Source organism: Lepisma saccharinum, chromosome 15 (genome assembly GCF_977018435.1).
Source record: "Lepisma saccharinum chromosome 15, izLepSacc3.1, whole genome shotgun sequence".
Taxonomy (NCBI): domain Eukaryota; kingdom Metazoa; phylum Arthropoda; class Insecta; order Zygentoma; family Lepismatidae; genus Lepisma; species Lepisma saccharinum.
This window is the reverse complement of record NC_139243.1, coordinates 50511786-50527484: the sequence shown is the minus strand read 5'-3', so window position 1 is coordinate 50527484 and position 15699 is coordinate 50511786. Positions and strand designations below refer to the sequence as shown.

General features: G+C 37.6%; 1 protein-coding gene across 1 annotated transcript in view; it reads left to right on the top strand.

Moving 5' to 3' along the window:
* LOC145999248 (uncharacterized) overlaps window positions 1-15699 on the top strand; it is a 135613-nt gene that overhangs the window by 57726 nt on the left and 62188 nt on the right. Inside the window, exon 3 of the mRNA XM_083136184.1 lies at window positions 6948-7546. Coding sequence (XP_082992310.1) covers window positions 6948-7546 — 599 coding nt within the window. The remainder of the gene's footprint in view (window positions 1-6947; window positions 7547-15699) is intronic.

The following is a 15699-nucleotide window of genomic DNA, read 5'->3' as shown; positions in this document are numbered from 1 at the left end:
ATACTGCCCACCCTAATCTATCAATAAGGAGCTTCTGCCCACCCGGTCGAAAATTTCTGGCGCCGCCCCTGCTTTGTTCTTTCACTAAGTTCCTAAGTAAATTATGTGAAACCTTCAGTTCATCACTAATTTTTTCTTGACTAATTGGTAGCAATCAAACTGATGATTCTGACCTTTTCAACATTAGTTTTTTGCTCATTTACATTTTTCTTCTAATAATTTCAATTATATGATACTACTGGCCACGCAAAGGATTGTCACACTTGCTTTCCTTTTCTTCAGTTTTCATAGTTAGTGAAAAGCAACTTTCCAGTTTCCTTTGCACTCCTTGTAGGATGTGAATAGTTTTTCGAGCAAGATCACTTTATTGTTTTTCTGCAATCAGCCTCCTCAGTTTTGAAACAGTACATGCATAAAAAACAGAACAGACTTCATGCATTTCCTTTAGTTTTCCTTGGCTTGGCACAAAGACATGATTTCAAATCTGTCATTTAAGTGAGTCACTTTCTCCAAATACGAAACTTTTACTGCAACATATCAGGCATATTGATTTAACTGGTATAAGGCTTTCTTGAGACTTTTTTACCTTACCTTACTTAACCTTTTCTTTAAGTGGTACTTCTGAAGATCACAACATACTTTACCATATAAAAAGCTATATTTATTAGTATTTGCATATTGTCTCTAAGCCATACACCTGTAGTCTTGACCTAAGAAGTGTTATCATTTTCACTGACTTTGTTAAGATGAGTTAGGTCTTTGAGAACCTTACCAAAACGGTATTTATGACAGTCCTCTCCAGTTAAAAATATTACAGAACACTCCATTTCCTGTCACAGATAACGGACATTCACACGTCACTACTCTCGGCACATTAGGCAAAGGAAGAATGACAGCAGAGATTGTACATGCACAGATCAATTCCAGGCTTGCCTCACATCCTATCAAAACATGTCTCTGAATCTTCTGCTGTGCATGACTCACATCTATTTCAACAAATGTCTTTTCTTGGGAAAAAAAAGTGGAAAATAAAGGAAACAAAAGACAATATATTCTACCAGCTTTGACACTCCAAAATAAATAGCCTACTTTCAGTGCAGTGCACAAGGAGGGGTTTGTGGGGGTCATAACCCAATACCTTTGGCCTAGTATTCCATAAACAGTTACATCAAAGGCAGGATAATGTGGCAAAAACAGGGCTGTATACTAAAAAAGTATATGTAACCCCCCCCCCCTCCCTTTTGAAATTCCTGGGAATGCCACTGCCTATCTTAAGCTGCATGTACTGCTACATTGGTAAAAATATAGGGGAAGCTCAGTTTTGGAGCTGACAATACCAACTGGTCGTGGGTACCTAATAAATCAAACCTTTTGCAATGCAATTTCGCAGATTTTCAATTGTCATACCTTGTAATTTAAATTTATTGTAAGTCAACTATTAAAACCTTATGTTACTATATTTTCTGAGCCTTTATTTAAACCAAATTTAAAAAAGAAAAAGAAAATACTTCATTATTCTCAAGTATGGAATGTAGTTTAACCTTACTTTGCAACGTCAGAAATTACGTGACATACGTTACCTGATATTGACCAAAACGAGTTGAATCTAAAAGTTAAGATTTATACTGTGAGTTAGGTTCATGAAGGGCTTCCTATGTGCCAAATTTCAGAATTTTTAAAGGGGACCCATCTGAGATATTTAACCCCGAAAACTGTCAAAATTCAATGAACGGCCATATTTGAGCCCATGCTGTAAAAAAGGGGTGTATTTCTAAGCACTGATATTTTATTTACAGACACCCTGCATAGGTCTACACATGAAAAAAATAAGCCTTAGACTAAACCCCTTCATTAAAAAAATCGGGCTTAAAAATGCAATTTTTTAACTATTGTTACCCCATTTTCCACCATAATTTTTGTACTTACGATGCAAAACATACCTGAATATCATAGGAAGTATACTTCATTAGCTACAAAATAAATTTTGTTTCAGGACTCTAGCTGTAATGGTTTTTGAGATATTAAGGTTTCTGTATACTGCTACATGAGCAAAAAAGCCATGCACCATATTGGAAAAATGGTTGCCCCAGGAGAACTAAAGACAATATTTTTTGAACATTGGTTTTGATATCTAGAAATATGTACAAACCTATGTACTAAAAATGAAATTTTTCTAAAATGATCATACAACCAAATATTTTAAAATTGGTTGATTTGACATGGAATGACCCTTTAAAGAATTAAACTGAGTAATTTTAGAGATTTCATTGGTCTGAAATTTTGCAGTAAAACTTTTAAAATCATATTTCTTAGCTTAGGAGAGGAATGGTGGTAATAGGTAAGATCAAACACATTCTATTTTTGATAACCGCCATAAATGCAAAGCTTTTGAGTTGCACTTTTTATAGTTGCATTATAACTTAAAGGATTTTTCTCACATTCTATCTGAGAAAAATTGGTCACCATGTTTAAAAATAGTTTAACATGTCTTGCGAGAACTTTAAATTATGCTCATATTTGACTAGGTTATATTTTCATACATTAAGAAATACAAGTCTCAGGAATGTTACAGCATCACTTGAGTTTTAAGTTTTTAATAAAAACTGTGTAATGTAGTGTGTGTGTTTTAGGAAGGTTGGGGGTTAAGTCACCAATTTTGAGACCACAACTGCAGCAAATTTAGAGGTTTTTAGTTGAAATTAGTCCAACTAGATATACCTAGGGAATGGCTCTGTTTTGCACTTGCACTTGTTCAAAGCATTTCAAGAGTGTAGATAAAAAATGGATTTTTCTTATGCTGAGGTAGATTCCAAATTCTGATGACACTTTCAAGTCTCTGCCTAAACTACTTTTTGGGATATTAAGAGTCTTAAGAATTTTAGATTCTTTTCTTAAGCTATAATTTGACAATAAATGTTTTGAAATATAGTGCATGTTTTGGGATTGTTGTGGACCAAATTGGAAGTCACCAAAGTTTTGACCATGAGAATTGTCATTCTCATAGCATTTGAAAGCTTATTGTGGAGTAGTTGGAATAAAGCCAGCTTACGGAAGGTGTTCGCGTTTTGGTATGATTGCATTTGCAAGTTTTCTCGATCAAGCAGGAGTAATTACTCGTTCCGCTTCTGATTCAGCATTAATGCTAGCCAGATATTTTGGAAGATGTATAAGGTATTCATTCCATTTGGATGAAGTCAGCCAGACAATTAAAAATGACAAGCTTATAATTTGGCATGGTTAATACATGGGGGAGGTATTTATGCTTTAAAAGTCCAGAAAAATAATGGGAAAACACAATTGTGATAAACTGTGAACAAACTGTATTGAAGCAGATTTAAAACATTGTGTTACAAGGTAACCAAAAAAGTTCTTGCCGTTTTTGACGTCCCATTAATCATGCACTCACAGAGAGGAAACGAAATGATTACGTGCCTGCCAAGCGATCGGGAGTTAGTCTAAGCATCGACTGTCAGTAATACAGGCACGTTGCACACACACATCAGTCATAGCTCCTCCAGTGTCGAAGAGAAATGGAGGTATCGAAGCAGCTTGTTCGCGTGTGTTTGTTGTATGACTTTAAAGTGGGCCTGTCAGCTGCCGCATAAAGTCACCTCATTGCCAGGCATTTGGGGAGAATGCCGTGAATGAACGCACTGCCAGGCATTGGTTCCAGAAATTCCGTTCTGGAGATGTGAGCCTTTCGAATGAACCTCGCAGTGGATGACGAGGCCCTGAAAGCAGCCATCGAGGAGGACAGTGGTCTAACGTGTGATGAACTTGCAGAAAGGTTCCATGCTTCCGCTGAAACAGTCAGACTGCACCTGCATGGGATAGGGAAGTCATACAAGTTAAGCAAGTGGGTACCCCACACATTGTCAGCAGCCAACAAGGAACAACGAGTGACATCCTGTTTGTCCTTGCTCACTTGGCACCTGAACACACCCATATTTGATCGCTTGCTCACTGGTGACGAAAAGTGACACTCCCAAGCGTACCAGGCATTGGTTGTCGCCACGTGACCCTGTTCCTCACACCTCAAGACCACCTCTGCACCCACGAAAGGTTATGCTCTCTGTATGGTGGAATTGTCGCCAAGTGGTGCATTACGAGCTCCTTCCACCTGGACCATCACTACTGACCTCTACTCTCAGCAGTTGCAAAGGGTGCACCGGGCATTGCAGCAGAAGGAGCCGGCATTGGTGAATCGCAAGGGTGTGCTGTTCCTGTACGACAATGCCAAGCCACATGTGGCAAAGAGGACCCGAGAGACCCTTCAGCAACTTGGCTGGGAGACACTGTGCCATCCACCATATTCACCGGACCTTGCACCAACAGATTATCACCTGTTTCATTCCCTCGACAACCACCTCCGTGGGAGATCCTTCGCAAATGAGGGAGACCTGCGGAACACACTCACGGACTTCTTTGCATCCAAGCCCACCGAGTTTTATCACCAGGGTATTGTGCAGCTGCAGGAACATTGGCAAAAGGTGTTGGATGCTGATGGAGATTACTTCGAAACCTAAAGGTACATACTGTCCACTGTATTGCTCTTTGTTTATCACTGCTCTTGAACGGCAAGAACTTTTTTGGTTATCATGTACATAGTATTTTTGGATTATTTAATGGTCTATGCATATTAAATAAATTAGAAAGAAATGTGTTTGTAGCATAATTCATTCCAACATATGTACAACACTGCATTCGCAAAATAATTTGTTTCATAAACTGAAGTTCCGAATGGATTTGATTGATTGATTTGCTTTATTTTACTGTGCTTTTGTGCAACTTTTGAATAATTTGCGAAGATGGGGATGAGTGATGATGTGATGAAATTGATGAATGGACATTCACAAACATCCATGCCCAGACTGAGATTCGAACCCAGGACCCTTGGCATCATAGCATGATGTGCTAACTACTCTACCACAGGGACCGGCGAAGTTCAGAATGAAATATTTACTAATAGTATTAACTGAAAATGTGCATAATCTTGAAAAATATGTGATTTAACATCTAAATTTAAGTATCATTATGGAGGAAGAAGGTAGCAAATCTAATTAAGAAAATTAAACGTCTGTAAAAAGTTATTTACTGCTTTTTTTCTGGGAAGAAATGTTCCGGCACTATTCAAGTTGATATGTTATGTTACCGTGTTGTTTGTTAATGTGTTCATCACAACAACTACTCGAATTTGTGCTATTTTCATAAACGATGATGCATCCAAGTATACACACACACATACATACATATGGGTTTCTCTTGTTTGTTTCACTGGTTGATCGATTGATTTGCTTTATTTTACTCCTCTTTTCTGCCACTTTTGCTAATCACAAAGATGAAAACGAGTGATGATATGATGAAATTGATGAAGGGACATACAAAGAATACCCATGCCCAGGCTGGGATTCCAACCCAGGACCTCTGGCATTGTAGGCATTTCTCTTGTTAGAATAAAATGTTATTAGTCCTCACCTATAATAAGGTGGCAGTATGGAGTACCATTGTTGACTACCAGAAGGAAAAAAACCACTGGTAATGCCATATTTTGTACTCCCACCCGTTAATTTGTTTCTTGGATACACAAAAGTATGTGCCTCCTCAGGGAATGCAACCCTGAAAACTGATCACAAAGCAACAGCATTAACTATTACACCATCCAGGAAGAGTTGAATCAAGTTTTGGACAAATATTTTATAACAGAATTATTAAATAACTATTCCCTGTGACAAATATCTCTGGAGCAAGGGTGTGCATAACATCAGAAAAGGGAAGAAAATAGAGTGGGCAGAGCAAAGCAGTACATGCTGCTGTGAAGGTTGGTAACTGCAGTCGCTTACTTCTCCCCAGGCAATCCATTTCTCTCTCCCGTGTTCATTGGTGGAGCCATCTCACGTTACTACTTGCGCAGAGACTTGTTTTTGTTCGCTTGCTCTAGAGAGAGTTGGGACAGGGTATAAAGCAATACAAATTAAATGTTATGATACATTACTACTAGGGGAATAATGTATTTCATTCTTAAGATATATATTTTTAAATATAACCTTAAAACCACAATAAAACCCAGGTTTTATCAGGTTTTATCTGAAAAAATAATAATGAAAAACCCACCTGGGTTGGGTTTTTTCGAAGAAACCTGGGCAAAATGCCAACCCTGCCTATTGCATGACAATGCTAAACCACACACAGCCACCACAACAAAGGAATGTCTGAAAAAATTCAAGTGGGAGTTTCTGAGCCCCCCCCTCTATAGTCTAGATCTGTCCCCGTGTGACTTCCACATCTTCGGTGAGCTCAAAAAAGCACTGTGGAGACAACAGTTTCAATTGGACTATGACGTCAAGGAGTACATGTCCAGTTGGTTCCAACAGCAGCCAAAGGAGTTCTACGAGCATGCCATTTTGTGACTTTTGTCACAATGGGATAAATGCCTAACAGTGGCAGACAATACTTCTGAGGGACATAATGTAAGTACTGTGAAATATCCTCTGCCTCGTTATTTATTGACTGAGCCTCATAAATAAAATATATATATATTATATTATATTATATAATATGTATATAATAATAAAATATATATTATTAAAATATATATATTATATTGTATTATATAATATATATAATATATATATATTTTATTTATGAGGCTCAGTCAATAAATAACGAGGCAAAGGATATTTCACAGTATTTACATTATGTCCCTCAGAAGTATTGTCTGCCACTGTTAGGCATTTATCCCATTGTGACAAAAGTCACAAAATGGCATGCTCGTAGAACTCCTTTGGCTGCTGTTGGAACCAGCTGGACATGTACTCCTTGACGTCATAGTCCAATTGAAACTGTTGTCTCCGCAGTGATATATATATATATATATTATAAAAAGTAAAAAAGACATTTAAATTAAAGATCATAATTTTTAATCCACACTGCTTGTTATTGTCTTTCAGAAGGCTTCTGCATCCTGGTCTGATGATTGTGAAGAAAATATGGCTGTTCAAGTGTCCGACACGGGTTTGTCTCCTGTGGAAGTGTTCATAAAGTCTGAATCAGAAAGTGCCGATCCATTAGTTCGTGAACAAACATCTCTGGAGAGTATGTGGCTTCCGGATGAGTCATGTGTCAAGACTGAAACTGAATCATTCAAGGAGCCTCCTGATGTTGATATCTCTGTTGACATCAAACGATCTAATCAGTGCATGCAGGATGCTTCTGTTGACACCAAACCATCTAATGAGTGCATAGAGGATTCTTCTGTTGACAGCAAACTATCGAGTGAGTACATGAAAGAAACTTCAGTTTGTAAAGTGGAAAATGTGAGTGGTGATAGTTGGATTCAATTTGAAGGCAGAAATCAGGAAGTTCCTAGCGTGCAAAATGTTCATAAAAGTGAAGGATTTTATCCATGTTATCATGGACAACTTGTTACAAAAATGCCAGCTGAGGACAGTGACAATGGTGAATTAATTTTAAGTGAAGATAAAGACATGAAATATTCTGTAGAGAATCCTGATGAGGTGGAAGGCGAAGTGGCAGATCCTGCACAAAGGTAGGTGAAGAAAATTTTAGTACTATGATTGAAAATGAGCATGGCAGTACTAAGGTTCAAAATTGGACCTTATTGCTTGTAGATTATGATTCAAGTAATTTCTGTATTGTGCCACCAGTGCTGCAGGGTTATTGGTCATTCAATACAAGATTGTCCAGGAGTGTCCCACCCCACTATGTCAGATTGGGATAAAATTTGTTTCATGATATCCTTAGACATATATAAGAACCCATATATTTATTTTTCTTCTGGAATATCAACTGTAGTTTGGAGTTTCCATGCAGAAAACAATGAGAATGGGAACCTTCTTTGCCAGTTTGCTGTCAGGAACAACATGATCATAACAAGTACCTGTTTCGAACATAAAAGAATTCACTTAGGAACATGGAAGGCACCTAACGGAACAATAAGCCAGATTGATCATATACTGGTTAATGCACGTCATGCCTCATCAGTTATTGATGTGAGAAGCTGCAGAGGGCCCAATTGTGATAGCGACCACTACCTGGTAAAATTAGTAATGAGGGAAAAATTGATAGCGGTGCAAAGAAACGAGATGGCCAAGAGAAAGAAGTGGAATATGAAAAAAATGAAAGACGAAGAAGTTATTAGTGAATATGTAAGTAAGGTACAGAGTAAACTGAAGGAGAAAGAGAATTACAGACTTCGAGTGGTTGAGGAAGAATGGGAAATAATAGAAGGAGTGATAAAGGAGGCAGCACAAAAAACTTTTGGAGAAGAGAAAACTAAAAGGAATGAGTGGTTTGATGAAGAGTGCATACAGGTTATAGATGAGAAGAATAAAGCTAGAGAGAGAATGCTACAGAGGGAAACTCGAAGTAATACTGAGAGGTATAAAGAACTAAGAAGGAAAGCACATAGGGTATGCAAGGAAAAGAAGAAAATGATGTATAAAAAGAAGATGCAAGAAATAGAAGAACTAAATCAGCAAAGTGAAATAAGAAAATTCTATAGAGCTATAAATAGAATGAGAATAGGATTTGAGCCAAGAATAGAAGTATGTAAGGATAAGAATGGGAAAGTAATTGTAGAGGAGAATCAGATACTCAATAGATGGGCAGAGCACTTTAAAGAGATTTTGAGTAAAGTGGAAGACCAAGAAGAAGAGCAGTATAATAGGAATATACAAAATAGGGATGGTCATGAGGTACAAGTACCTAGTATTGAAGAAGTTGAATTTGTAATAAAGAAAATGAGTAATAATAGAGTTCCAGGCGAGGATGAGATGATAATTGAACTTATCAAACTTGGTGGTAACGCATTGTAGGCAGCAATACATAGATTGATTGTAATGATATGGGAAAATGAAACAATGCCACATAAATGGAAATCTGGAATAATATGCCCAATTTATAAGAAAGGTGATAAATTGATATGCGGAAATTACAGAGGCATCACACTTCTTAGTGTGGTCTATAAGATCTTGTCAGGATTGATCAGTGAGAGAATAAAATGTTACACAGAAGATATACTGGGAGAGTACCAATGTGGATTTCGCCCTGGCAGAAGCACTACTGATCAGATTTTTATAATTAGACAGATGATGGAAAAGTTTTATGAACATGATGTGGATTTGCATTTTTTATTTGTTGACTTCAGGCAGGCTTTTGACACTGTTAATCGAAATGAACTGTTTAAGGTACTTGAAGAGTATAATATTCCCCTCAAAATAATAAGACTAATAAGAATGACTATGAGTGGTACTAAGGCACGAGTGAAAGTTTGTAGTAAACTGAGTGAAGAGTTTACATTCAACACAGGAGTGAAACAAGGGGATGGCCTTTCGGCAGTATTATTTAATCTAGCATTGCACAAAGTAATGAATGTAGTTGATCAAAAGGGAACCATATTTGGAAAATCCAGTCAAATATGTGCATATGCAGATGATGTTACAATCATTTCTAGAACAATAAGAACACTTAAGCAAATCTATGAGCAAATGGAAACAGAAGCAATAAAAATAGGGCTCAATGTAAATGAAAAAAAGACAAAGTATATGAGAATGTCAAACTCTGAGATCAGAAGAGCACCTCAAGATCTGACAATTGGAGATAATAAGTTTGAGGGAGTGCCTTCTTTTAAATATCTGGGGACAATGGTATATAGTGATAATGATATGAGTAAAGTAATAAAGGAAAGAATACAGGCAGGCAATCGTGCATATTTTGCAAATATGCAGTTGTTTAGAAATAGAGTGATCACAAGAAATACAAAGCTTAAAATTTATAAGACACTGGTACGACCAGTTGTCACTTATGGATCAGATAATTGGACTTTGAAACTGTCAGATGAAAATGCCCTCAGAATATTTGAGAGAAGAATATTAAGAAAGATATATGGACCTGTGAAGGAAGATGACGACTGGAGAATAAGATATAATGCAGAGCTAGATGATTTAATAAAAGGCGAAGATATAGTGAGATTTGTCAAAGCCCAGAGAATAAAGTGGTTGGGGCATGTGGAGAGAATGATGGAAGACCGGATGCCAAGAAGAATGTTGAAAGGAAAGCTTTACCATGCAAGAAGAAAGGGCAGGCCCCGACTTCGATGGATAGATGACATCGCTGCAAACTTGCGGACAATGAAAATTAAAGGATGGAGGAGAAGAATTGATGATAGATTGGAATGGAGGCTGATTGTGGAGGAGGCCAAGGCCCACCAAGGGCTGTAGAGCCAGAAAGAGAGAGAGAGAGAGAGAGTTTGGAATTTACAGTCCTCTGAAATTTCCTGCCATTTGATGCCTTTTTTTTTATGGGATCAAGCCATGTGTAGAGTGGTGTATCCAGGATTTTTGGAAGGATATACTTTTTTGATAGTCAGCCCTCATTTTGTCATATTTTCCCACCTTTATTATTATTTTTTTTTTTAGAATACATGGCCAAAGGGGAGTTACAGGGGATGGACAAAAATATGGAAACACCACGACATCGGAACAGGTGATATCGACGCAATTTTTCCACTTGAAATCGGACACGGTGCGACATTTTGTGTTTTGCGCCGTGAGATAGGACACTCTTGGCCTGGTAGGAGTCGACAATTGCAATGTAGACAGCGTGCAGTGTAGTTGATACTGAATCATGTCGGAGCTGACTGTTTCAAAGAGGGCAAATTTTATGGTGTCCGCCTTGCAGGGGCCTCTGTTACCAAAGTAGCCATGTTATTTGGCGTATCGAGAGGGACTCTATCCAAGATCATGATGACATAATAGTGTGTCCGGAAAGACATCATCAGATAAACACCTGGGTGGACGAAAATGTACATTGCGTGACAAAGACAGACGGACACTGAGAAGGATTGTGAACATGTTTTGCATGAAGAATGGTGCAAGATCCCATTATCACCATCCAGGACTTTTCTTTGCCCATTCCTCGGAGACTGCAGGCCGTTTTGGAAGATAAAGGCGGTCCTGCACCTTATTAGCTACAGCATTCCGGATTTTCTTCGCAGGGGTTTCCATATTTTTGTCCATCCGCTGTATGTTGCGTGCCTTTCCCCATCCCCTTGTGGTTACACAGCATGTAAATATTTTGGGCCCAGGTTTTATTGCAATTTCATCATGCTACGAATGCAATATTTACATGGTTCGTTTTCGATTTATGTTTGTTAACACATACTGGGGACTTTTAGTGATTACCTAAGATTTTGTTAAATATATGCTTTCGTGGTTAGGTTAGGCAGGTTAGGTTTGGTTTTCTTAGCATTAAGATAAAGTCCCCAAATGCATTCTACGTACTAAGGTTCTGATTTGCTTCTACATTCATTCCCACTAGTCTACCATACTAACTGTCACTTGTCAACGAAGAATACCTTGTCCATGGGAAACACGCATGCTTGCGTAAGGTAATTTTTAAGTTTTATTTTTCAACATAAATAAAGGGCCTCCCCGATGGTTTAGTGGTAACGTCGTCGCCTTGTGATCAAGGTGTCCTGGGTTCAATACCCGTTGGAGGCACATAGTGGTTTGAATCCCACTTTAAATTGTAGGTTCAGTCCCGATTAGCCTTACTGTGCATAAAGTGGACTTAAAACAACAATTCAATCAATCAATCAACATAAATAACTTTAATAGTTTTTCTTGTATGTACGCATTGCTTGCATGATAGAATTATTTTCCTGTAGTTTACGGTTATTACAAGCATAAGAAAACAGTTTTTTCTTTGTGACATTTCATTAGGTTTGGTTTTCTTAGCATTAAGATAAAGTCCCCAAATGCATTCTACGTACTAAGGTTCTGATTTGCTTCTACATTCATTCCCACTAGTCTACCATACTAATGTCAAAATGAAAATAAATGTCTGATGAAAGGAGCGTGTGTTCTCCTGAAACGTCACAAAGAAAAAACTGTTTTCTTATGCTTGTAATAACCGTAAACTACAGGAAAATAATAAATAACTTTTTTTTAAGAATCCAAGCAATGCTTCTTAAGAAAGTTTCAAATTTCATGTGACAATGATTTCCAAAATTCTACGGGGTGTTCAGAAAAAAAATTGTGAGGTGGAATTTCAAATAGTGGCTTATTTTGTTGCTTTCACATTAGAGGATATACCTACCAAAATTCAAGAAGATCGGTTTGTGTTTAGAGGTTGCTCAGCAACCTCGAAATAATACTACTCAATTGATTTACGGAACATGTATTTTTTCTATATCTCAACTGCTTCTAGACACTAAGGAATACAATAATTAGTCTAAAATATTGAAGTAAGAGTGTGTAGATGTGTTGTTCATGAAATAAATTAATAACATTTCTTTAAACTTCCTGATGAACAAATTAAGGAATATAAAGGAAGGCATAATTTTTAACTATATGTAACTAAAAATGTCGATTACACTAGTGATTATGTGTCTTATAAGTAACTTATTGCAATTTCGGGGATCTCTTTGTAGCAGCACTGATTTTCTTCTGTTTTCTTCTACAACTTGAATCAGTCTCTGCATTTCAGATTCCTTTTTAGTAATGGCTTCATTAAAACTACTCATGAGGACAATGGACCGTTCTGCTGCATCATTGATTACCTGAATTTACTATCTTTTTTGCTTCCTTGTATTCTTCAATATCATTCCACAATTCTGGGTCTATATTAAAAATGAAATCAATATTGACTTTCAAAGAGGTTGAGGCAGAAGTAGAGGCAGAGTCCATCAAATCGTGTAGGTTCTTGCTTTCTAGTCCATCTGCAGTTGTGAGCTTAATTCCCTGTTTTTTCCAATCTTCTCCACTGCTTTTCATCCTTGTAATAACAATTTTTTTCGCTTCAGGAGACAGCTTATCTGAAAATAAATACAGTGATACCTGTTCTGAACCTAAATACCATAGGTGTGATTCCAATTTCTTTGACGATGCTAGAGCCACAGATTTGTTGACTGCTTCATAGTATTTCAGTTCCTTGTAAAGATGCAAATTATTTACTGCAGCATCACTTGCTATGGGAGAACATAACCATGCTTTTACATAAATGATACTGGCAAACAAGCAAAACTCCTTGAGGTTGTTTTCCTCGTTGGCTGTTAAATTCAGGTGCTCACGGAACAGGTAAATCTTGAAACAGTAGATTACTTTCACCATCCATCTAGCCATATGATATGCTCCAGGAGCTCAGAAGCTGTAAACTTTGCCTCTGGGTAGAACACCAAGAATAAGAAGACATAGCATTTCCAGGTAATCATCTCGAGACATATATCCCTTTTCAGTTGAAAAACAATTTAAGATATTCTGTGACATTTCCTTTTAAATCCATCACGTGTGGATCATCAAGACATGGATCAGAAAGAGAATTGAAATCATTTTGGTTGTTTTCTGGCCATTTCAGTTTGAATCATTGAAACAGAGCTATATTTGGACCACTAGTTGGCCCAAACAATACCAAAGAAACTGCAGCTAATACAATTTATGGATATGGTGAATACAAGCAAAATATAGCAAGTTACGATCAATGTTTTTTTTCGAGAAGTGAACAAGCACCTTTTCTTAGACCTGTATTTGATGCAGTAGTGTCGAAACTCATTCCTACAATGTCATCACACACTTCCCACAATTGAAGCAGCTCATAAGTAGTTTGCTTGTGCTTCTCCTGTTCCAGATGGTATTTTGGCAATTACGAGTATTTTTTCCAAGTTATGGCCAGTGACAACGACAGCCAGTCTCTCTGAACTAGTTCTGGTAGCAGTTTCATCAGCTGTAGGGGTAGTTTCGCTGCTTGTGTGAAATCTGCTTTTATTTTGTCTGAGGTTTTGGCACGATGAGCTGACCTTCTACGTTGCACAGTTGAACGTGAGAGTGGAGCGTCTGTAAGATCCTGACAATCTGCTTTTGCTATAGCTGCAGTTAAAATTGTAAATTTGGTGTCTGACAAATTAATACGATCTAATGTTGAAGAAACATCTGGGGAACTGAGCATGTTTTGTAAAATTTGGGACTTCTTTGATGTACTTGGGCCGAGATGTGTCAAGTTTTTTTTTTTTTTAATACAGTGGTATCTGCATCTCATAAGCGTCATCATCACTATTTGCATCACTGCCATTGTCTTCCTCACTGCTGCTGGAAATGCCAGCTGCTGCAATGGGCGTCATTTCCTCTTTTCTTCGTTTCTCACGTTCCTTTTGCTTTCCTTCTGCTTCTTTCTGTAATTTTGCCATTTCTTCCGGTTTTGCCAAATGCACATCTACACCAGCCATTCACATCTTTCCGTCACCACGCTGATCCTTCAGGAACTGTCTTCTTCTTCAATCTTGATCAAAGTCATTGCTTCTTGTGAGCATAGTTAAAATTTTTTGACATTTTCTTTGAAAATACTTCATTCCTGTCTCTCTGTGCTTGTGACACTCATGATTTGTTTTTCTTGATCAAATTATATTCATCTACAACACCCTTCATCTTCGAGATGATGTTTGGTTCAAAAGCAGTAGGGATATGGGCTTTTTCCCATATGGTCACCAGCTCCTCACAAGTGCACTTCAAGCTGACAGGAACTGTCTCTTTCAGTGAGATATGATAATGGAAGAAGGTTCGAAGAATATCTCCTGTTGTAGGTAACACATAAACCATTAGTGAGGCTCTTGATGTCCAATAAGCCATACAACGGTCTTGTTTCTAGTGGTGAGGTGTTTGGACTCCATTGCTCAAAACAGCTCAGTAACCTGGAAAAGTAATATTATTTCAGTAACACTGTCAACATTTTCAGCAGTACAACTCCACACTCAAATATTCATTTCTTCTCAGTACAGAGACTTTCATAGTATAAGAAAGCTATACAAAAGTATACAATACCATTAAAAATATATGTGCCTTGACCAACCCCTGAATGTTATCCATTCTGGAAAAAAATTCACACATTACGAGGGTCACTATTTATATTTTGAAACTTGGCAACACTGATTGAAGTTAGGCGCGATTTGACGTTTGCACGGAATCGTCTGGCATTATTGACCATAACGTACTTCAAATGTTTTGTCAATAGCTTCATTTGTGTTGTTTATGTTGCCTTGGAGATTGCACGACAACAATAAAATGGAATTAACTCATGAACATTTTCGTGCGATGATTTTTTACGATTTTTGACGTGGATTATCAAGACAAGAGTGCATCGATCAACTTACTTCCACATTTGGCGATGAAACCCCATCCTTTGCCACTGTGAAATGCTGGTATAACGAATTTAATCGTGGCCGCCATTCGCTCACCGACGAGATTCGCGAAGGTCGTCCAAAATCAGTTGTTGTTCAAGAAAACATTGATGCTGTGCAAAACCTAATACTGCAAGATCGTCATGTGACATACTGTGAGATTGAGGCAACCATAGGCATTAGTTCCACCAGCATATATAAAATATTACATGATCATTTAACTGTGAGAAAGGTATGTTCTCGTTGGATCCCACACAATTTGACAAAAACTCAAAAAGACGCTCGCGTCAATTGGTGCAAACAAATGCTTAATAAATACAATCGTGGTGCTTCAAAAGACGTATATAAGATTGTAACAGGTTACGAATCATGGATATATGCATATGAGCCGGAATGTAAACAGCAGTCGACTGTATGGGTGTTTCAAGATGAACCCAATCCAACAAAAGTTGTTCGTGCTCGAAGCACATCGAAACAAATGGTCGCCTGTTTTTTCGGGAAAACTGGTCATG